Source organism: Paramormyrops kingsleyae, chromosome 22 (genome assembly GCF_048594095.1).
Source record: "Paramormyrops kingsleyae isolate MSU_618 chromosome 22, PKINGS_0.4, whole genome shotgun sequence".
Lineage (NCBI taxonomy): Eukaryota > Metazoa > Chordata > Actinopteri > Osteoglossiformes > Mormyridae > Paramormyrops > Paramormyrops kingsleyae.
Genome location: NC_132818.1, coordinates 11,136,268 through 11,159,781, shown reverse-complemented (window position 1 = coordinate 11,159,781; position 23,514 = coordinate 11,136,268). Strand labels below are relative to the sequence as shown.

The 23,514-nt window shown below is 47.5% G+C and overlaps 1 protein-coding gene across 3 annotated transcripts; it reads left to right on the top strand.

Annotated features, from left to right (window-relative positions):
* Positions 1-1,510: 1,510 nt before the first annotated feature.
* Positions 1,511-23,491, top strand: LOC111836871 (C-Jun-amino-terminal kinase-interacting protein 3-like). Of its 3 annotated transcripts, none has more exons than XM_072704596.1 (32): positions 1,511-2,755; positions 4,822-4,942; positions 5,353-5,423; positions 7,409-7,494; positions 7,806-7,835; positions 8,095-8,230; positions 10,613-10,832; positions 10,911-11,004; positions 11,105-11,223; positions 13,083-13,140; positions 13,223-13,375; positions 13,487-13,544; positions 13,697-13,845; positions 14,148-14,204; positions 14,289-14,441; positions 15,226-15,349; positions 16,138-16,182; positions 16,597-16,689; positions 16,822-16,965; positions 17,089-17,248; positions 17,341-17,532; positions 18,694-18,865; positions 18,957-19,079; positions 19,400-19,480; positions 19,608-19,675; positions 19,846-19,994; positions 20,089-20,260; positions 20,775-20,888; positions 21,127-21,165; positions 21,684-21,848; positions 21,966-22,112; positions 22,261-23,491. In XM_072704596.1, the coding sequence occupies exons 1-32, from the start codon at positions 2,447-2,449 to the stop codon at positions 22,377-22,379; spliced, it is 3,921 nt and encodes a 1,306-aa protein (XP_072560697.1). In that variant the 5' UTR covers positions 1,511-2,446; the 3' UTR covers positions 22,380-23,491. The 3 variants fall into 3 exon arrangements, with proteins under 3 accessions (XP_072560697.1, XP_023654280.1, XP_072560698.1); XM_023798512.2 differs by having other exon boundaries at positions 18,954-19,079; XM_072704597.1 differs by lacking the exon at positions 21,127-21,165 and having other exon boundaries at positions 18,954-19,079.
* The last annotated feature ends 23 nt before the right edge of the window (positions 23,492-23,514 follow it).

Genomic DNA, 23,514 nt, shown 5'->3' with positions numbered 1-23,514 from the left:
GAGAATACTAAGGAGAATAAATCTGTGGGATATCTCTGGTACAGTTAAGCATGGCTTTAAGTAGGCCTAACTGTCTGCAAAGTAGGGGGCTTCTGACAAAAAAAAAATCCATTATGGTAAAACACCAGGAGACATAAGGAGATACTGTGATAAGTGTACAGTACAGGATGAACAAAGGTAAATAATGCATACATCCTAAATATTACAATCAATAGCAGTTTGAAATTCTGCTTTTCATACTGCATGTGGAGATGTATTAGATATTTACTTGTCACTTTGGATTACACTGCCTGTCATTTTCAAATTTTTTTGTTAGGTGATTTAACAAAAACAAGTGCATGTTCTACAGTTTTTCATGTAGTTTCAGAATATGACTTCCAATTTGCCGCCATAGGTCTGGTTTTGTCACAATTTACAATTATAGTTCAACATAAATTATAGCAAATGTTACATTAAAGAAACAGTTAATCGTGTCTTTGCTGGTCACTTAGCACTGCGAAACTGTTTGGTATGATTTTTTTTTTTTAATGAAGCATCAGGATTTTGTCTGTACAGACTCCAACAATAACCAGCCATCATATTTACATTCCAAAGTCCTTGGTATCTTCGCTCCATTTCCCTAATATCTTGGTGAAATCTCTCACCTTGCTCCTCACTATACTCACCCAAATTTTCAGGAAAGTAATCAAGGTGCGAGTCTAGGAAATGCATCTTGACACTCATTCTACATCCAAGATCTTGAAAACGACATATCATATCCTTGACATGAACCTCATAGTCAGATGACTTCTTGTTTCCGAGAAATCCATCAACGACTTTACGTAATTCTTCCCAGGCTTGCCTCTCCACTGTCACCATTTTGGCTGCAAATACACTGTCCTTCAGCAACCTTCTTATCTGTGGTCCACCTTCTGGTACTGAGTGACAGTACAGGAAAGTGGACCACAGTTCTGCATACAAAGGTTGGCGTTAGTGGACCTGCAGCAGCATACCTGAAAGTTTACATAACTGCAAGCTGCCTGTAAACCCTGCTGACTAGTTTGTACAAAAAAATAGTCTATGACAGGTTACTGGTAATTTTATATGACAAAATTACATTATTAGGTATACAATGCATTGTATATGAAAAAAGGTCGAAATCACAGAAAAACCAGACGTGTTGGAGCAAATCTAAATATAGTAAAAATGTTTGTTTATAAAGGGTGTATGAAAAGTCATTTGATTCACCAAATTTGATGTCGGCTAGTGTTATTCAACATTTACCGTTTGAAAAACACTTTGATCGGTCTCCTGTATCATTGAAACCATAAGCTAAATTCCTAGACTATGCAGGAAAGTAAATACAATTTCAAGCCAACCGGGAACAACAGTAGAATGCTCACGGCTTTTTGCCAACTAAATCATAAAAGAGAACTTTTAATTTGGCTCCACGATCCCCCACCCCCAACCGTTATCACGTGCTCATTATGCGCCTACGTCACATGTCCAGCACAAAGAGCTGCGATGCGAGGCGCATTGTCAGCTACACCTCCATCATGACACTTATTTCATGAGGTAACATATACGAGTCGTATCGTAACATGTCATCTGCCTGTATCCACTCTAGGGCGATTTTATGCTCATATCCATATTATAACACGCTTCTAAGTACACTGCTGCGCGAGCAACCCTGATAGAATAGGATATCAGCGAGCATTTTCTCATGCCATCTGTAACGCACCCCCCTCCCCGTGCGTCGTGATGCTCGCTGCAGACTGCCTGACGTCAGCCCGCAACCCCGTCCAGCCAGGGAGGGTCCCGGTCGTTCCACACCGGCTGCGGCGATCGCCCGTCCCCCTGGAAGCCGAGGATTGACATCCAGTATAGGACGAAAATGATCTAGGAGGACCGACCGCCCGGAGTGTCCGACGAGAGAAAATACGCCTGCATCTCGCCGTTTATTAATCCCCCCACTGAGAGGTTTCTCGGCGATGGCAGCGCTCCACTGACTGCAGGTGCATTGTCGAACCGCTGCGTTTTTACAGGTTCATCTCGTTTGGCCAAAGAATGGATCGGAACCAGCCGGACTGAATCGCTCGCGAAAGGATGCTGGCGTCCGGAGAAAAGCCCTGACTGGGTGCGTCTAGGACGAGGCTGCGGTACTGGGAAGTACCTGCCTTTGCGTATATTCTGAACAGTGGAGTAATATGTCATTTCATCCTCTCGACCTGCAAAAATAAAACCAGCAAAAAGACAGTAATTGTAAAAAACGAGGATATCAGTATCATGGTATTTAATGGAGATCTGTATGTAATAAAAATTATAAATGATAATTGAATAAAACCTAAAATTCTCGCCACCGTCAAAAACACAGACATAAACGCCAGTTTTCTCCTTCGCGGGAGATAAATTTTCGTGTTATTGAGTGCCGCTGCGCCTGCAGCTGAAGCGAGGCTCCAACGCCAACATGATGGAGATCCACCAGCTCGACGAGATGGTGTACCAGGATGACTACGGCTCCGTGTCCGTTATGTCGGAGCGGGTGTCGGGCCTGGCCAACAGCATCTACCGCGAATTCGAGCGACTCATCCGCACCTACGACGAGGAGGTGGTGAAGGAGCTGATGCCGCTGGTAGTGAATGTACTGGAGAACCTGGACGCCGTGCTGACGGAGAACCAGGAGCACGAGGTGGAGCTCGAGCTGCTTAAGGAGGACAACGAGCAGCTGATCACGCAGTACGAGCGCGAGAAGGCGCTGCGCAAGCAGGCTGAGGAGGTGCGCCCTCGCCGCGCGCCGGACGCGGCTCGTGCCATATTGATATAATATTTATCCGCCTTTGCTTGATTATAACCGGCTATTTGCTACATGCCAACTGGAACGTCATTACCTATAATGGGCGGATTTTGAAATATTCCCATAGCTGGTAATTTATAAATCAGAATTATTTTAGAGGTTTTCAGAGATTATTCACTCATTTGAAGTTAAAAGAATAACAAATTGATTTCTATGTCACGACACTGTCGCTTGCATGCTAGTCTTTCTTTATTAACAGTTTAAGGAAATGATAGTAAATTTATATATGAGGATGTGTATGGATTCTGTACATTCTCATACAAACATTCCCTTAAAATCCTTCATACTCGGATTTACCTGAACACACTGTTGTGCCCCGGTACAGGATACAGCACCGCCTCCGGCCCCGCGCTGCACTTTGCGTTATCCCTTCCTATTCACATGTGCTGCGTAATCTAGCGCTTGTGTAACAACACTGTCCTCTCTGAGATTCTGTTAAAACCCACCTTTCACTTCAATAAATTCCGGACAAAAATTATTTAATATCTTCAGAAAGCATGCCGTATGCTGTGCATTTTTAAAATATATATATGAATTTATATATATATAAATTCTAACCAGTGATGAAGTTCACAGGGAGTGGTTGCTGTATTTGGTTGTGGTGGTCTTAAAGGGTTCAATACTTAGTTTGTTCAGCTTTTACAGTCATAAAGAGCTTATAATTGTTAAGCTGTGTAGTGTCTAACAAACAGATCTTTATGTATTTTTATGCAAAGGGAATTGTGATTTATCTACTGTTTAATATATTAATTAATATGTTATGTTTTCGGTGTGTTTTGTGAATAAGCATGAAAAAACAAGATGTTGCAGTGGAGGTAAATGACACTCATCTCTGTGAGAGCAGGAAAGCAGTTTTTCGAGTGGGGATCTTGTCCAGTCACACTGTTATTGTGGGATTCGTTGCTTCTTCCCTTCAGTGTGTCGGTCAGTAAAGATCCCTGCGAAAATGTGGCCTCTGTCACGCACATTTGGTTGATCTTTAAGTGAGGGCGGTACTGGCCCTAGTGGATGTGGCATCTTAGGTGAGACTCACCTCCCCAGTCTCCGGCAAAGTCAAACTGGCTGGCAAGTCGGCGCCCTACTTTCGGATTGACCGGCTCTGAGTGAGGGAAAGTGCTTAGATGGAGTAGCGGTGTTATATTCTGTAAAAGCAGGGGGTTGGGCCTTCAAGGACACTCAGGCAGATCAATACTGCACTACTGCAGCGAGTATTTCAGCTGCTCTACGTCATAACATGCAATTAGGGAGCGGCAGCCTGTAGCCCTGTTGCCTCAGGGGGTTTCAGCTTACAAACTCAAGTTAAAATGAAAGAATTAAAATATTCTTAATTGCAGAACAGATTATTGTCTCCACATGCTCTTAATACTCCAGACTGACTGCAGCCGATTGCTTAGTTTTATCATTCTGCTCTGCAAACTCAGTGATTACTGATTTATAAAAGCATCTGTGTACGTAGATTAAGTTAATGTTGTTTTTCTGTGTTACTCAAAAAATGGCAGTTTTCCTTTGCTTAATTAAAAATAAGTCAAGATGAGTATGTTTTCCCATTGCAGCATAATGTAAAATTCAAGGTTTAGTTATTTATTTTCATTGTACATTGTAATAACGGTCATTTTCTGCAAGGGTGTAACTTTGGTTTGGACATTGGCCGAGGGGGGATTTGAGGTCTCCACCCATTTAGGGGGAAACATAATTTTTGGGGGGCTTGTATTTTGATTATTGTGGGGGGGCGGTAATTCCCGTAATTTACGCCCATGATCTTCTGCCAGTTAATGTCTATCAAAAACAGCAGTAACCATTTGTTACTCAGATGTATTCTGCATTCCCCTTTATTCTGTTAATTAAATGATGCATGACCTATCTCTTAGCTGGGATTTACCATCACAGCCAGTCTTTGTTAGTTCCTCTCACACTTATTTACCTGTGTTTCTGTTCTGGTGGTGGTCTGCGCTCTCTGATGACGCCATGTGCCTTCTGGGTCCTTGCAGAAGTTCATTGAGTTTGAGGATGTGCTCGAAGCTGAGAAGAAGGACCTGCAGCGGCAGGTGGAGGGTCTAGAGCTGCAGGGGAAGCAGCTGGAGCTGAAAGCGAAGAACTATGCCGATCAGAGTGAGTCTCCTGCTGTCTCCACATCTGGAAATAATGACCTAACGTAAACTTACTGTTTACATCCAGATGACTATAATAACATGCAGTTGTATATCTTTCAAAAAAGATGCTGTTTTACACAAACATAAGACAGTGAAGGAAAGCACTGAATGGCCTGCCCAGTTTACACAACAGAAATATATCTTTAATCTCCATGTCACTCTACCCTGAAGAACAGAATGTACTCCAGTGCAGATAAATCTGGCAATATTCGAGTTACTAACATCAGCACAGTAATCGACTTGGATGTCTGGGTGATTAATTCCTTGACTGTGTGTCTGTATAATGCTGTGCTCCTTGGGAAAGAAACGCTGGTCCATTTGATGAGGTTAAAGGTCATGGTCCTCTGATTAAGTCATTCTTGTTTGCAGTTTCTCGACTGGAGGAACGAGAGACTGACATGAAGAAGGAATACAACGCCCTTCATCAGCGGCACACAGAAGTATGTGGCCACACAGCATGAACGCACGGTGTTCAGAGACGCCATCCTTTTCACGGTCACTACACCCGCATTGCCCATCAATCCCATAATGCAGTTGAGGGCCTTTCCCTATGGCTGTGTCTGAATTCTGGGACAGGATCCTTTTAAGGCTGCATCCAAAAATCGAACGCGTCTCAGCAACGCGACAAGGCTGTCCTATTTCGAAGGCTCCTTCAAATACAGTCTAGGAATGCGTTAATATATCCTAAGATTCATTATGCGGACCTTCAGAGGATGTAGCCTACAAAGGCTATATACAGTCCCGATCAAAAGTTAAAGACCACTTGAAAAATGGCAAAAAATCATATTTTGCATGGTTAGATCTTAACAAGGTTCCAAGCAGAGCTTCAACATGCAACAAGAAGAAATGGGAGTGAGACAAAACATTTTTTTGAGCATGCAATTTATTGAAAACAACGCTTAAACTGAAACAGCTGATCAAAAGTTTAGGACCACACCTCCAAAAAAAAACCCGTAAAGCCCCCCAAAACAAATCAAACTTCCAAACATGAAGTCAGTACTGAGTAGCTCCACTGTTATTGTTGATCACTTCAAAAATGCATTGCAGCATGCTTGATGCAAGCGTTTCCATGAGGTGGGTGGGAACATTTCTCCAAGTGATGAAGACGGCCGCACGAAGGGCATCTACTGTCTGGAATTGTTGTCCATTTTTGTAAACTTCCCTTGCCATCCATCCCCAAAGGTTCTCAATTGGATTTAGATCAGGGGAACACGCAGGATGGGCCAAAAGAGTGATGTTATTCTCCTGGAAGAAGTCCCTTGTCCTGCGGTCATTGTGTACTGTAGCGTTGTCCTGTTGAAAAACCCAGTCGTTACCACACAGACGAGGGCCCTCAGTCATGAGGGATGCTCTCTGCAACATCTGGACATAGCCAGCGGCCGTTTGACGGCCCTGCACCTCCTGAAGCTCCATTGTTCCACTGAAGGAAAAAGCACCCCAGACCATTATGGTGCCCCCTCCACTGTGGTGTGTAGAAAACATCTCAGGTGGGATCTGCTTGTCATGCCAGTAACGTTGGAAACCATCAGGACCATCACGGTTACATTTTTTTCTCATCAGAGAATAAATCTTTCTTCCACCTTTGAATGTCCCATGTTTGGTGCTCTCTTGCAAAGTCCAAACGGGCAGTTCTGTGGCGTTCAAGGAGACGAGGCCTTTGAAGACGTTTTTTGTTTTTGAAGCCCTTCAGTCTCAGATGCCGTCTGATGGTTATGGGGCTGCAGTTGGCACCAGTAACGGCCTTAATTTGGGTCGAGGATCGTCCAGTGTCTTGACGGACAGCCAATTGGATCCTCCGGCTCAGTGCTGGTGAAATTTTTTTGGGTCTTCCACTTGACTTTTTTGTTCCATAACCCTCAGGATCATTTAAGAAATTCCAAATGACTGTCTTACTGCATCCCACCTCAGCAGCACTGCGAGAGACCCTGCTTATGCAGTTCAACAACCCGACCACGTTCAAAAAGGGAGAGTTTATTCGCGTTTGCCATCAGAACGTCATGACAGTGTGACTACCTGACAGAAAATGACAATGAATCTACATCTTTGCACAGATTTGGCTTTTTAAAGGCATGTGGTCCTAAACTTTTGATCAGCTGTGAAACAGCCTGTTTCAGTTTAAGCGTTGTTTTCAATTAATTGCATGCTCAAAAAAACGTTTTGTCTAACTCCCATTTGTTCTTGTTGCATGTTGAAGCTCTACTTGGAACCTTGTTAAGATCCAACCATGCAAAATATGATTTTTTGCCATTTTTCAAGTGGTCTTAAACTTTTGATCGGGACTGTATATTGCGCCCTTCGAAGGATGCAGCCCCTGAATTCAAGCACAGCCTGTGTGTGACCAAAATTCTCACAAAAGGCAACAGCAAATAGACCTGAAATGTCAATGAGAAACGTCACTGGCTCACTGTGCCCCGCTCTGTCTCAGATGATTCAGACGTATGTGGAGCACATCGAGAGATCAAAGATGCAGCAAGCTGGTGGCAATATCCAATCTGAGAGCCCTGGGCGAACGTAAGTGCTGGCTGGGCTCTTTGCGCTTTTCCATTGGTTTGTTGTTGAATGAGTTCTCTTCATAAGATTGTACCATCTTCCTTATCATTTTCTTTTTTTAATAGCATTTGTAATATTTTGTTGAATTCCTAAAAACGTGTCTTTGATATGGAAAGCTTTCATTGTACATTTAATCTGCCCTTAAATGTTAGTGTTTTAACATCACATTATTCCCTATCTGTTGTTACCCTTGGTGGTTTTGTCCCAGTCGTTATCTAACCTCTGTGTCTTGTCTTGCACTCCGTGTTGTTGCCGCTGTGTTGTGTGTTTAGCCCCAGTCAGCGCCACACATGGAGGAAAAGGTAAATGCACCTTTATTTCATCCAGCACTGGCACTCCTGCTGAGATGGAGATCCTGTCTGCGCAGTGTGGGACGTTGAGCATGTGTCTGGGTGCTAGTGGTAACTTTGTGGGATTGCTTGCGTCCACAGTCTCGTCCCATTCTCCTCTGCGGTCTGTTTTGTTCTGTGTCACTGCAGACTGTCACAGTTTACCGAGAGACGCTGTCAGGCAGCGATTTTAACGGCCGTATTGCTCTTCTCTTTCTCTCTCCACCTCCAGCAAGACGGAGCGGCCACCGTCACTCAGCCTGTTCCCCAGTGCGGACGGGATGGTACGTGGGGGGCAGGTGGGGGCGAGGATGGCGCCTGGGCCTGATGTCTGGCTTGCCAGCCAGCTCAGCCAACCTCGCTACAAGGTTTGCTAGAAGAGCCCCTCCCCCATAGAGTGTGGGGCCTTTCCCACACGCTCCCCCCCAGCATGCCTGCTTGTGTCAGCGAGCTAAGCCTAGGGTACCCCCTGTCCATGTGGGCGAGACCAGATGGGCCAAATGACGCTAAATTTATTCAATTTACTCAGATTATATTCTGAAATCGGTTTGATATATAGTTTACATGTATTTGTTTTAACATTAATTAAAACACAATTTTAGCACAATTATATTGTTCAGCGCCTTGTGACCGCTGTCTGTGCAAGGCACTTCATAAATAAATTTTACTTATTTACTAAAGGTTTTAATCCTAAATATTATCATATAATTCATAATTTTAAAAATAAATGAACACTGCAAATCTCTGTTGGATAAACTGTTCTGAAAGATGTATGAGTGGAAAATCATTATGTTAAAGTGCTTTTCTTTCTCTGGAATGCAGTGTGTAATATCAGGAATGAGACATTCAGAATTATCAAGAAATGACTCAAGCAAGCTGAAGGGGTCTGTGGTGTATTTTAGTGTCGTATTTTATATATGTATTTTGATTTAGTTAACAGTGTCAATCCTTTACAATTCTAGATATTTTTAGAATGAGTCACCATAGATCAGTATGATTCATATTGCTAAAATATATGCTGTCATGGGCTAATACAGCGCAGATACCTGTAATGGATATCGCTAAAACAACACAGATAGGTGATAGACATCGATAAGACAGCACTGATATGTGTGATGAATATAGCTAAAGCATGATAGATATGTTTGATGGATCACTGAAACGGCACAGATATGTACGATGGACATAGCAAAAACAGTAAACATAAGTATCATGGATGTCGTTAAAAACAGCACAGATATGAATTATGGATATCGCTATAACAGCTCGAATATGTAGGATGGATATCACTAAAACAGCATGTGTATCATATATGTATGATAGATATTGGTAAAACAGCACAGATCAGCCACAATATTAAAACCACCTGCCTAATATTGTGTAGGTCCCCCTTGTGCCACAAAACCAACTCTGACCTGTCAAGGCATAGACTCTATAAGACCTCTGAAGGTGTCCTGTGGTACCTGGCACCAAAATGTTAGCCGCAGATCATTTAAAGCATCATAAAATGTGAGGTGGGGCTGCCATGAATCTATCTTGTTTGTTCAGTACATCACACAGATGCTCACTCGAATTGCGATCTGGGGAATTTTCATGTTCCTCAAACCATTCCTGCCACTTTCCTGCTTCCAGCATATCACCTTCGAGAACTGACTGTTCACTTGTCTAATATATAGTGACATCCTTGACAGGTGCCATTGTAATGAGATAATCAATGTTATTCACTTCACCTGTCAGTGGTTTTAATGTTATGGTTGATTGGTGTATATAATGGATATTGCTAAACAGATATCATTAAAACAGCATAGATATGTATGATGGATATCGCTAAAACTTCACAGATATGTATGATGGATATCACTACAACAACACAGATATATACCATGGATAACGCTGAAACATCACAGATATGTATAATGGATATTGCTAAAACAGCACAGATATGTATGATGGATATCACTAAAACAGCACAGATATGTATGATGGATATCACTAAAATAGCATAGATATGTATGATGGATATTGCTAAAACAGCACAGGTATGTATGATGGATTTTGCTGAAACAGCACGGATACGTATCATGGATATCACCACAACAGTACAGATATGTGTTATGGATATCACTAAAACAGCACCAATAAGTATGATGTATATCACTGCAACAGTACAGTTCTCCTCAATAAGTTTCAGACAGATATATTAATGGATCAGTACAGGTTAAATCATTTGAGTCAGATTAGGTACCTAGATGCTCTGCTGTGGTAAACAAGGTTTCACATTATATACATCATATTCATATCAATCCACTCATTTTGAGAGGACTCCAATTTCCAGTCAGAGTTTAGACTTGCTTGATGTCTGGTCTGAAGCCTTAACTTCTCTGATCTTGGAGCAAAAAGTGAGTATTAGACTGTCAGCCTGTGCGGTTTCTCCTTGTTTTATTTGCTAGAGATAAACAGCTGTCTGTGCTGATGAGTTCCTCTCCACTGATCATACTGGAAGCTCATCATATATTGGGACCCCTTCTAATGTTGACACCTCATGTCAGTAGGCCTTGTTCTGGAGTGTGGTGCCTACTGACCTTATCTACTTTTAGTGCATGCGATAGTTACATGCAAATTTATCCTTAATAATGAAGCCTTGCCAATTCAGCACACAAGCAGCTAGCCACCGTGTCCCGGCGTATGCGGAGAGGCCGTGTGCTGAGATCCCTGTGTATCCCCCGTCAGCGTGTTTTGTATCCTTGCAGGAGGACGAGTCAGAATCAGGACAGTCCTCAGCTGTAGCCACACCCAGCAGCGGTGGCTCCAATACCCCCACCTCCTCGGTGCCGTCGGCCGCGGTCACACCGCTCAATGAGGGCCTTCAGCACGTGTCCCAGTTCAACAGAGACCGGAGCAAGAAGAGCAAACGCCTTAGCAGGAACATGGAGGTGCAGGTGTCTCAGGAGACCAGGAACGTCAGCATTGGTGGGTGTTGACCTGCATGTAGCCGTGATGAGGAAGCGCCTTCTGGACTTCCGCCATGACGTGTGCCGCTTCCTGCAGGGATGGGCAGTAGTGATGAATGGTCCGAATTCCAAGAGATCATTGACTCGCCAGAGATAGACATAGACCCACGCATGTACGGTGGGGGGAGCAGGTGCGTCGCTGGTTCTGGGGTTCAGGACTTAAAAGTAAATATTCTCACTGCGTTATGCTGTCATGGGCACCTCTAACCTCAGCAATCTTCTCATATGCAGCCCTTCGCAGGGAATCGTCAATGAGGCTTTCGGCATTAACACAGACTCGCTATACCATGAGATCAAGAATGCCAAGTCTGACATCATCGGGGATGTGGATGAAGGGGCAGAGCTTCTGGGTGAGTGGGAACAAACTCTGGCTCTAAAGGGCTCAGGGACACCTGGGCAGGACGAGGAGAGTCGTGGCAGCTTTGCTTTGCTGCTCCAGCCTCTGCTCTGCTTTGCTGCTCTTGCTGCTTCATGCCCTGCAGCTACGGCTCAGTGCCTCTATCTGCATGAAGCCCTCAAGAAGCCCCCAGACCCCCTGGGAAATCATGCATCTACCATTGACATGCGTTTCTGAGCAGTTTCAGCCTATGGGAGGTGTGTTCCCCCTCCTGATTGATCCTCTCTCTCTGCTTCCTCCCTCTGTCATATGTGGCTGGCTTTCCGGGATGCATCCGTAGGGGAGTTCTCAGGTGTGTATCTGGCCACAGGATTGGTTGGTATTCCTTCGCTCACATAGCTGACTCTGTGTCACGTGACTCCCTCTGGCCATAGGATTGATTGGTATTTCTTCGCTCATATAGCTGTATCTGTGTCATGTGATCCCCTCTGGTCTCAGGATTGGTTGGTATTCCTTCACTCACTTAGCTGTATCTGTGTCATGTGATCCCCTCTGGCCACAGGTTTGGTTGGTATTCCTTCACTCACTTAGCTCTATCTGTGTCATGTGATCCCCTCTGGCCACAGGATTGGTTGGTATTCCTTCACTCACATAGCTGTATCTGTGTCACGTGACCAATGCCTCGCTCAGCATTTTGCAGTTCTGATGGTTCCAAAAGCTACCCCATGCTGGCACATGTTAGGACACTTCCCTGTTACTGGTCTAAATAAAAATGTAAGGAGTTACAATGAAGCTTTAAGCCACCTGACCAAGACTATTGTGTAAACCTTACAGGAAGCCGTTATACATGTTTATGTTGTTACACCCTGATTGGCGGTGAGTTTGGGAGCTTTACAGTGAGAGTGCGACGCTGCGCCTCCATTCGCCTTCTCCCTAGATGTCCTAATCATCATGTTCCTCCTCTTGGTGCTGACTGGCTTCTCTTTCTCCTGTTTCTCTTGGACTCTTGCCGTGCACTCCCCTGCTTCCTTACCTCCCTCCTGCTCCCCCTGTGGAATTGCTTGCTCAGTGCGCGATGATTTCTTCGGTAAGGCCTTTTCTTGGCTGCTGTCTGTCCATCGTTGGCACCTCCACCCATACAGCCCTGCTGCCCTGCCCCCCCCCCACCGCCCCGCTTCCTTCTTATCTTTGTTTGGAGTGATGGATCAGCCTTTGGCTTTGTTGACACTCATCATTGCTCCATTCTCTGCAGCTTTGATTTGCTCATGCCGTATAGATGTAATGCTGACAAAAGCCGACTTCATGTTGGGCGGAAATAAGGGAAAAGGAAGGCTGGTCCAGGAAGGATAGGGGTGTGTCTGGGGCGTGGAGTGAGCCTGGGGGTGCGTGTCTGGGGCGTGGAGTGAGCCTGGGGGTGCGTGTCCGGGGCGTGGCGTGAGCCTGGGGGTGCGTGTCCGGGGCGTGGCGTGAGCCTGGGGGTGCGTGTCCGGGGCGTGGAGTGAGCCTGGGGGTGCGTGTCCGGGACGTGGTGTGAGCCTGATGTTGCGTGTCCGGGGCGTGGAGTGAGCCTGGGGGTGCGTGTCCGGGGCGTGGTGTGAGCCTGGGGGTGCGTGTCCGGGGCGTGGTGTGAGCCTGGGGGTGCGTGTCCGGGGCGTGGTGTGAGCCTGGGGGTGCGTGTCCGGGGCGTGGTGTGAGCCTGGGGGTGCGTGTCCGGGGCGTGATGTGAGTCTGGGGGTGTGTGTCCGGGGCGTGATATGAGCCTGGGGGTGTGTGTCCAGGGCGGGAGCCAGGGAGTGTGTCAGAATGTGTGACACTGAGGCAGAGCACAGCAGGACATCTGCCAGAGTAACACATGCTGCTCCTCACCTGCAGGCATGGGCAAGGAGGTGGAGAACCTCCTGACTGAGAACAAACAGCTCCTGGAGACCAAGTAAGTACTGAGAGTGTTAGTTCTGTGCATGAGGCTGCTTTCTGGGTCAGTCTTTCCCCAAGCAGCACTGATCCCTCCACAGGAATGCTCTAAACATCGTGAAGAACGACCTCATTGCAAAAGTGGACGAGTTGTCGAGTGAGCGAGAGGTCCTGAAGGAAGAGCTGGAAACAGTGAAGCAGTCAAAGAACAAGGTGGACACCAGAATCAAGGACCTGGAAGAGGAGCTGCGGAGGTGTGGGCTGCGGCGGTACAGGCACACAAATATACATGATGTCCACTTTTGATGTTTGGAGTGAAGTATGTAAACACTGTGATGAACTGTATTTTACTGTCCCCATGCTAGACTGAAGGCTGAAGCCCTGGGAACCATACAAGATGCCAAAGAGGAAGGACCCGACGATGTGAGTTGGAGAACTTGGAGTCTGTTTGGTCACTGACAGTCACTCCATACCTCTGGCTACGTCAATCATTTCCAATGCAGTTCTGCAAATGCATGTAGCCTCTGACCCTGTGACCCTTGACTCCGTGACCCTTGATCCTATGCCCCCGGCAGTACGCATCCCCACTCCAGGATGACGTGTCCCTGACACAGCGTCGCCGATTCACACGTATGGAGATGGCACGTGTGCTCATGGAGCGCAATCAGTACAAGGAGCGGCTGATGGAGCTGCAGGAGGCGGTGCGGTGGACGGAGATGATTCGGTGAGGAGTACAGGGGTGCCTGTGGCCATCACTCGCACAATGCAGCAGTGTATGTTATAGATCAGGGCTCTTCAAATCTGGACCTCGATTCCAAATCCAGTCCGTGTTTTCAGTTCTCCCAGGTAGTTAGTTTAATGATTACTGATTCTGATTGGTCAGAGGCTTCTCACCCGACTGACAGGTAAAGGAAGGCTGGAAAACCAGCAGGGCTCGGACCTTGGGGACTGTGATTTGAATAACCCTGTTATAGATCTAGTACACACAAAGAGGCTGCTAGCGACACGTTTCTTATGTCTTCCCAGAGCTTCAAGAGAGAGTCCACCAATCCAGGAGAAGAAGAAGTCCACCATATGGCAGTTGTAAGGCCCCTGCAGCTTGACCTCTTTGTCTTATTTTGGAGCCTCACGACGACTGACTGCCGCTCATGTCTCTCCATCCTTCAGCTTCGCCCGACTCTTCAGTGCATCGTCCAGCCCCCCTCCTGTTAAGCGGCCGTACACCAGCGTCAACATCCACTACAAGTCTCCGTCACCGGCGTGTTTATCCCAACACCGCGCACTCAACACTAACCGTACCCTGGAGCTATTCACAGAGGAGTAAGCTGCACCCCACTACTCACCACTCACTCATTTAGTCAGCTGTGACCCCGCTGTTAATGCAAGTGTCTGTTTACTCAAATCAGTTGGATTGCATTTGGATCAGCCGTATTACATGTGGACAGGCTGTATTGTATATGATTGACTGTATTGCATGTGGATTGGACTGGCTGTACTGTTTGTGGGTTGGCTGCTTTGCATGAGGATTGGCTGTATTGTGTGTGGATTGGCTATACTGCTAATGGATTGGCCATATTGCTTGAGGACAGGCTGTACTGTGTGTGAATTGGCTGTATCGCATGTGGATTGGCGGTACTGCGTGTGGATCAGTTGTATTGCATGTGGATTGGCCATATTACATGTGGGTCAACTGTACTGCATGTGGATTGACTGTATTGTGTGTGGTTGGGTTGTATTGCATTTGGAGGGGCTGTACTGTGTGAGAATTGGCTGTTTTGTATGTGGATCAGCTGTTCTATGTCTGGGTGGGCTGTACCACATGTGGATGGGCTGTACTGCGTGCGGATAGGCTGTACTACATGTGGATGGGCTGTACTGCGTCCAGATAGGCTGTACTACATGTGGATTAGTTGTATTGTGTATGGGTTAGCTGTATGGCTTGTGGATCAGCTGTATTGCATGTGGATTGGCCATATTACATGTGGGTCAGCTGAACTGGATGTGGATTGGCTGTATTGTGTGTGGTTGGGTTGTATTGCATGTGGATGGGCTGTACTGCGCGTGAATCGGCTAGTGGTCGTAACACGACTGCGTCTGTCTCCAGCGATTGCATCATGTCTGCCCGACGGGAGCAGAGACGGGAGCAGTACCGGCACGTCCGAGAGCACGTGCGTGAGGATGGGATCAGACACACCTGTGGCTGGAGTGTCCCGTCCCGCTTCAAACAGGTACCCCCACGTGGTCCATCCACGCCACCCCTTGTTGATTCTCATTAGCTTTACACCGGGATACAGTGGCACATAGTGCTTAACTGATTAAACATAACATGACCAGCACCTCATTTTACCTGTGCTGTCTTACCTGGAATAATTAGAGGACTAATTTCCAATTTAAACCATGAAGCATGTAGATATGTATTTCACAGGACAGTGCTTATATGCTGTTAAAATCATCCTTTGATCCATTTTCCAAATGTATATCATGGTCAGGTCACAAGGGTTCTGGGCATAAAACAGTCCAAATGCATGAAATGTATAACTATGTATTAGAAGAAGTGTTTTACTGTGATTTTTTTTTCAATTTGCCTAAGGATTCATTGCTTACGAGTAGCACGTAGCTGTGAATTTAACTGATAGGCATCATGTGGGTTTCAGTAGCTCAGTAAACAGCTGTGCTTGCAAGGAGTCCTCAGTCTGCAGCAATGCCAGGCTATTTGTATTAAAGGTGAGGTGTAAATAGTGGTGGTTGGGCTGAGTAAAGTCGGTAATGCTTAGCCTGAGGGCGCCAGTGTCATAGCCAGCACTTCGGTGTGAGGCAGTTTTCTGTTAAGACATCACAGCCCAGTGTAACGGCAGTGTGTAAGAACTGCCATCTCTGGTCCGTTTTGACCCCTGCTGACCATGTAGGTCATTGTTTGACCCACGTTTGCCCATCATGGTAACCTCTGTAGGTCTCTGTTGACCTCTTTGCCCATAAGCACCTGTGTTTCCATCCCTCTAACATTAATCTCCCGCAGACTGGGCCTCTGCTGGAGCTATCACAAGACGGGAAAAAACACCAGGCAAGTAAGACGTGTGGAGTCGCAGCATGCACTAGTGCACCCCCCACCTCCTCACCCCCTGTACCCGCACACTCCTCAGACCCCACAATACAAATGCCTGTATTGTGACCCGGTCCAAATCCTCCTACCTTCCCTGTCTATTAAACGAGACATGTACTGTTGCTTTAAACGTGACCCTGAACCCTGTGTCAGCTCTCCTAGCGTATGAGTGTCTGAACTCTGTCTCATATCATCTGGTCCGTTCGCATCTTGGAAACCCTTGAAAAGTTGGAATATTCAAATTGCTTTTCAGAACCGAATTCCTATGAAGTCAGCTTGGTGTGTGATGACACATGCTGACCTATGTCCCTGTTTCCCCTGGGTTATTGAAACATGCTGGTGTGATCTGTGTGTTTCACTCTGTCTGCCCTTCAGGTCAGCCCGAATGACAAAGAGGACAACCGCATGAAGAATGTCCCTGTCCCTGTGTACTGTCGCCCCCTGGTGGAGAGAGATCCCAACAGGAAGGTAAACACTCTCCAGAGCTGAGTCCCATGACCTCCCAATTTAGCTTTGTTCCCGGGGTTACAGCGAGATTGGTAGTCATTGTGGTATGGCTGTATGACATCTGAGTTCCTTTGTCACATCGTGGATCTTCAGCTGTGGTGTGCAGCGGGGGTGGACCTCGCTGGCTGGAAGATTGCTGCACAGGAAGTTCTGTCCATCAATGGTTCGGACCCTCTGACCGTGAAGACTGATGGTGAAGAGAGCAAGAGTGACCACAGCTCACCTGAGAAGAAGAAGGTACTGGAACCCCATCCTGAAAAACCGTCACCTGTTGGCTCATTCTCATCCATGATTGTGTTTGCTTCCGTATATGTGTGTGGGTGCGCATGACCCTCCCTGCCTGACTATCTACATTCCAAGGAGATGCATGAGATCGACGCCATGAGCAGCCGAGTCTGGATCCTCACCAGTACCCACTCAGCCAGCAAAGTCGTGATCATCGACGCCAATCAGCCCGGTTCGCTGGTGGACCAGTTTAATGTGTGCAATGCCCATGTGCTGTGCATCTCCAGTGTGCCCGGTGAGCGCTTCCAGAATGACGTCTGCGATGGACACATCAGCACACGTAAGCATTCACACCCCTAACCACCAGTGACCTTTCCCCCCCCCCAGCGGCCAGCGAGAGTGACTATCCCGCGGGGGAGATCTTCCTGGAGGCTGGGGAGGGGGGTGACTCGCAGGATGTGGGGGCTGTGGAGGGTGTCTTGGCCGGGATCACATTGGTGGGCTGTGCTGCCAACTGCAATGTGGACCAGAGCAGCTGCTCCTCACGCACCGACACCCCCGTGGTGGACCGGAACCAGGGTACGAGCTGTCACACCTACATATTGTCACACCTATGCCTTCTCATGCCTATGTACTGTCTCACCTACGCACTGTCATACCTATATGTGTCATACAAATGCACTATTACACAGATGCACTGTCGCACCTACTCACTGTCACACCTATGCACAGTTACACATATGCATGGTCACACCTACGCACCATCACACCTGTGTGTGTGTTCAGGCCCATCCGCCACACTGTCACACATATGTCACCGAGCACCATTGTGTGTTCAGGCCCATCCTCCACACTGTCACACATATGTCACCGAGCACCATTGTGTGTTCAGGCCCATCCGCCACACTATCACACATATGTCACCGAGCACCATTGTGTGTTCAGGCCCATCCTCCACACTGTCACACATATGTCACCGAGCACCATTGTGTGTTCAGGCCCATCCGCCACACTGTCACACATATGTCACCGAGCACCATTGTGTGTTCAGGCCCATCCTCCACACTGTCACACATATGTCACCGAGCACCATTGTGTGTTCAGGCCCATCCTCCACACTGTCACACATATGTCACCGAGCACCATTGTGTGTTCAGGCCCATCCGCCATACTGTCACACATATGTCACCGAGCACCATTGTGTGTTCAGGCCCATCCTCCACACTGTCACACATATGTCACTGAGCACCATTGTGTGTTCAGGCCCATCCTCCACACTGTCACACATATGTCACTGAGCACCATTGTGTGTTCAGGCCCATCCGCCACACTGTCACACATATGTCACTGAGCAACGGTGTGTGTTCAGGCCCATCCGCCACACTGTCACACATATGTCACTGAGCAACGGTGTGTGTTCAGGCCCATCCGCCACGCTGTCACACATATGTCACTGAGCACCATTGTGTGTTCAGGCCCATCCTCCACACTGTCACACATATGTCACTGAGCACCATTGTGTGTTCAGGCCCATCCTCCACACTGTCACACATATGTCACTGAGCACCATTGTGTGTTCAGGCCCATCCTCCACACTGTCACACATATGTCACTGAGCACCATTGTGTGTTCAGGCCCATCCGCCACACTGTCACACATATGTCACTGAGCAACGGTGTGTGTTCAGGCCCATCCGCCACACTGTCACACATATGTCACTGAGCACCATTGTGTGTTCAGGCCCATCCGCCACGCTGAATCCATCTCAGTCAGCTGAGGAGGCCACAGAAGCCACAGAGGTCCCGGAGGCTGCAGCCAGTGTGGCAGCAGAGGGATCGGCCCCCCCTGGCCCCTTTATGGAGCATGTCTTCACTGACCCCCTGCCCAGCACGGCCGGCCCCCCGCTGGGAAGGTGGGTCCTCAGTTCCATGCCCACAGAGCGCACAGAACAGTGTGACCATGTTGAGGTGACCGTCCATCGGCTGTGTCCCAACTCCCAGCAGGGCCGCTGCCCCCCCCACGGAGGACAGCTCATCCACAGGTCAAGTCCCTCCCGAGGACGGGGATGACGCGGCAGGGGCAAGTAGCACAGCGCCCACCATGTGGCTGGGAGCTCAGAATGGCTGGTTCGTATCAACAGCGCGCCGTCTCCTGTACTCGCTTACACACAGTCGTGCGTCATTAGTACCAGTAGATTAGGCATGGATTCTCATTGTGCGGACGGGGGCAGAAGCTTCACTCACTGTGTGGCTGAGCACAGGACTGGTTGAGACGTGTGATCTACACGGTTTGGTGGTATCATTGTCAGTGCCAGACGTGATGATTATGGCGTCTTACAAACAGCCACCCTCCTGTATTCATGTTCTGCTCGCTCACTTGGTTCTATCCTGGTCCTGGTCTTTTGTTTGGGCTAAGTGTCTGTGATGTACCATGTCTGTCTCTTCAGGCTCTATGTGCACTCAGCAGTGTCCAGCTGGAAGAGATGCCTTCACTCCATAAAGCTGAAAGACTCCGTTCTCAGTATAGTGTGAGTCTATCTTAATCAGATGTGTTCCGAGCTGTTCTGGGTATAAAAGACAGTGCTGGTTCTCACAGTGCTAACCCTAACCCTAACCCTAACCCTAACCATAAGCACTGCTGATCTTGTGCTGCAGTCATGTGAAGGGCAGGGTGCTGGTGGCTCTGGCAGATGGGACTCTGGCCATTTTCCACAGAGCTAAAGGTAAGAGACCAAGTGCACGGTGGGCCGTAGGGTCTTTGCACATCAGCAAATATTTTGAAATTCATTTGTTTGTGACTGCACAAAGTAAAAAAAGAAATGGTGGTCTGCTTCTATGTGTATGCATGCGTGTCTCTCTTTGTGTCTGTCACTCTGTGTGTGTCTGTGTGTAGATGGCCAGTGGGACCTGAGCAACTACCACCTGATGGACCTGGGCCGACCGCATCACTCCATCCGCTGCATGGCCGTGGTGCACGACAGGGTGTGGTGTGGCTACAAGAACAAGGTCCATGTCATCCAACCGAAGACGATGCAGATTGAGGTGAAGCGGCAACGTGAAAATAAGTAGTCACTTTGCTCTTGTGGAGTGTCTATGCATGCCGCCTACTCACCCTGACCCTACTTTACGTCTCCAGAAGTCGTTCGAAGCGCACCCACGCAGGGAGAGCCAGGTACGGCAGCTGGCGTGGATTGGAGACGGCGTGTGGGTCTCCATCCGCCTGGACTCCACGCTGAGGCTGTACCACGCTCTGACTCACCAGCACCTGCAGGATGTGGACATCGAGCCCTACGTCAGCAAGATGTTAGGTAAGGAGACGGGCTTTTAAACCACAAGCTAGTCTTGGGCAGTATGCCGGAATGACGGTATACTCCGGTATTTAGAAATCCTGAAAGTATTATTTAAAAATACAATACAAACACAAATACAGATGCTTTTCGTTCTGTTAAACCGATACAGAGATGCTGTGTTGAGTCGATGCGGTGCACAGCGTTAGCAGTGATTTGTAGCCTCACTTAAGATAGGCTATCTGTGATCAGGAGTTTACAGAAACCTACATGATTTACTTTTATTAAAATACTGTCGTATTCTGTATACAGGGGTGAAATACCTAGAAGGTATGATGGTATGAAAATATAGTTGCCGCCCAAGCCTACCAGGAGACCTATCTGCATTTTTCTCAGGCAGTTAACCCTTAATGTGTCTGTGCCCTCTGTATGTATTTGAACACTAACTATAGACAAATTCCCTGCGTGTGTGAATGTACTTGGCCAAATAAACCGGACTCTGATTCTGATTCCTTTCCTTGCTGCTGTTTGGCAGGTACTGGCAAGCTGGGCTTCTCATTCGTCCGAATCACCGCTCTCCTGATTGGAGGAAACCGGCTGTGGGTGGGGACAGGCAATGGTGTCATCATTTCCATCCCGCTGACTGAAAGTGAGTTTTCCTATAGTGTGTGCATCTGACACACAGGGGCCTTTTGGACACTAAAATGACAGTCACTGGTTCGGCCCGTTTCAGCTGTTCTTTTGACCTCCCTCCCCTTTAACGAATGCATTCTCCTTCTCTGTGTTATTCTCCATCTCCCTTTTTCCGGTGATCGTTCCTTTGCCTCCCTTCACCTTTAAAACTCTCTATCCCTGGCACCTGTACCCTTCTCTCCTTCTTCCTGAAGCTGTCGTCCTGCACCGAGGGCAGCTCCTTGGTTTGAGGGGTAAGTCGAAGCTTTATCCAACCCTCTTTTCCGATTGGCCTCTTTCCACATGCGTATCCAAATGTCCTTTTCCGATTGGCCGCTTTCCACATGCGTATCCAAATGTCCTTTTCCGATTGGCCACTTTTCATGTGTGTTTCTCGTCCTCATTTGCCAGCATTCTCACCTCCACGTGTTCCCTAATGATCATGATAGAATGTTTTGCTGAGGGCACAGACGAGTTGCAGTGACAGGGAACCCCTCTGATTTGTACGTTCCACAAGTTGCTGGTTTGTAGTAAATGCAGACCGAGGGACAAATCTGTCTGGAATGTAAATAGCCCATCTGCATACAGGTCTGGTCTCTCCATCGGTACCAGACATGTGTAAAGTAAAAAGTGCAAGTGAAATAAAAAGGGGAATTAACAGAGAAGCACCTTCGAAGGGAGGCCTGCCACCCCTCGTGGAACGTCTGCACATGCTTGCATGCTCCTGGCTCTCTGGCCGCTTGCCGACCACAGCTCTACTGTCGCCCCTCAGCCAACAAGGTGTCTCCGACCTCCAGCGGGGGGGTCATCCACGTGTACGCTGACGACGGCTCAGACAAGAACAGCGGGAGCTTCATCCCCTACTGCTCCATGGCCCAGGCTCAGCTCTGCTTCCACGGCCATCGCGACGCCGTCAAGTTCTTCGTCTCTGTGCCAGGTGAGTCATACAACACCCCTGCCTCAAACCAGAATGCACAGACACCCGCCTTATAAAGAGATGGAGGAAGTAATTTCGAGGTTAAATCTGACTGTGTCCCCCACCTGAACTCTTCAGGAAACGTGTTGGCCACGCTGAACGGCAGCGTGCTGGACAGCCCATCCGAGAACCCCAGCTCGACGGCTGCCCCAGAGGCGGAGGCCCAGAGTGTCAACAATGTGCTGGTCCTGAGTGGCGGGGAGGGCTACATCGACTTCCGCATCGGTAAGACCTGAGGAGATGCCCAGCAGCCACCGAGGACCACTCCATGACGCCGCGTTTTAAACAGATGGTGCATTTATGCCATTTTCTGAGTACGTGCTGCTTTTTCCGTTAAGTCTGACGTGTTTTCACCATTCCCGTGCACCTGCAGGGGATGGAGAGGATGAGGAGACAGAGGACGGCCACAAGGTGTCACAGATTAAGCCAGGACTGTCCAAAGCAGAGAGGAGCCATATCATCGTGTGGCAGGTGTCTTATGTCCCAGAATGACAGCTGTCCTCCTCTAATGGCTACAACTGAATTTAAGACCCATATTATAAATCCCCTTTTTGCCCTCAACTATTCAAATATATTATAAACTTAACCTTTCTGACCCATGACCTGATTATACCGCTCACTGCTTACTAGTGGTCACATGACATGGGGCTGAGTTCAAAGGTAGCTATACATATGAAGATGGCACTCTGGGTAATGTGCAGGTGTGGCAGCCCAGTGGGCATACCGGAAGGGCAAGTTACTTGGTGCTTTGGGAGTTAAAACCGGCACGTTAGGTAGTTTAGGGTTTCATTGGTGAAACACAGCTTCAAACTAAATATAAAAAACAACACTAATGACCTGTAATATATGAAGTGTGAAATAAATGTGCAGGTGCGTGTGGGACTTGGTCTTTCATGCAGTGAACAGAGCCCTGGAGATGAAACAGAAATACTGGTACATAAATGGTGCTGTACATAGTCAGCATTTAGGCCAAAGGGTAGATTGTAAATAAGATGACAGTATTCATGAGAGCACATGTGTAAACAATAACACAGCTAGCAGACGCTTGTGGAAGTACCATAAACAGCTGTGGATTCATTGCGAGAAAGCAGGAAGGATGTGGAGTATTTTTTCTTTTTACTTTTATGGGGCCAGGCCTTTCACTTCGGAAGAGGGGTTACCCTTTACACATGTTCTCTACTGGAAGGACAGCCGTTGTGCAAATTTTAGAGGACTGCACTTAAGACTAAATGCAGTTCATCAAACCAAATTGCAATCAAAGCAGTTGTCCATCAACAGATTAACAGTGCCACCTGCTATAGCATTGTGGCCAGTATGAGACTGAGGTGTAATTTAATTTTATAGACCATAAACAGATTGGCCAGGAAGATCCCTTTGCTGTGGCTGTTAGTAAGCTGTGAGCTGATTGGTTGAAGTCCTCTCACCATGTCCTCTGCGATCCCCATGTAAGCACTAAAAAGCAGCAGGATTCAGAGGCCAGGCTCCTGTAAATTTACAGTAAAGCCTCCCCCCCCCCCAATTTATGATCCTCTCTTCTCCCATGCTATGTACCTTTACACATAAACTGCTGTCTGTAAGTATTAAAGATGTGCAAGGAATACAAAGTAATGTGTGTGTGTATGTGTGT

Bases quoted from the DNA above. Each gene is read 5' to 3' on its own strand.
- LOC111836871 (XM_023798512.2), top strand. From the start codon at position 2,447: ATGATGGAGATCCACCAGCTCGACGAGATGGTGTACCAGGATGACTAC. The intron at 11,224-13,082 runs GTGAGTGGGAAC...CCTCACCTGCAG, and splicing joins TGAAGGGGCAGAGCTTCTGG to GCATGGGCAAGGAGGTGGAG. The intron at 20,889-21,126 runs GTGAGTTTTCCT...TTCTTCCTGAAG, and splicing joins TTCCATCCCGCTGACTGAAA to CTGTCGTCCTGCACCGAGGG.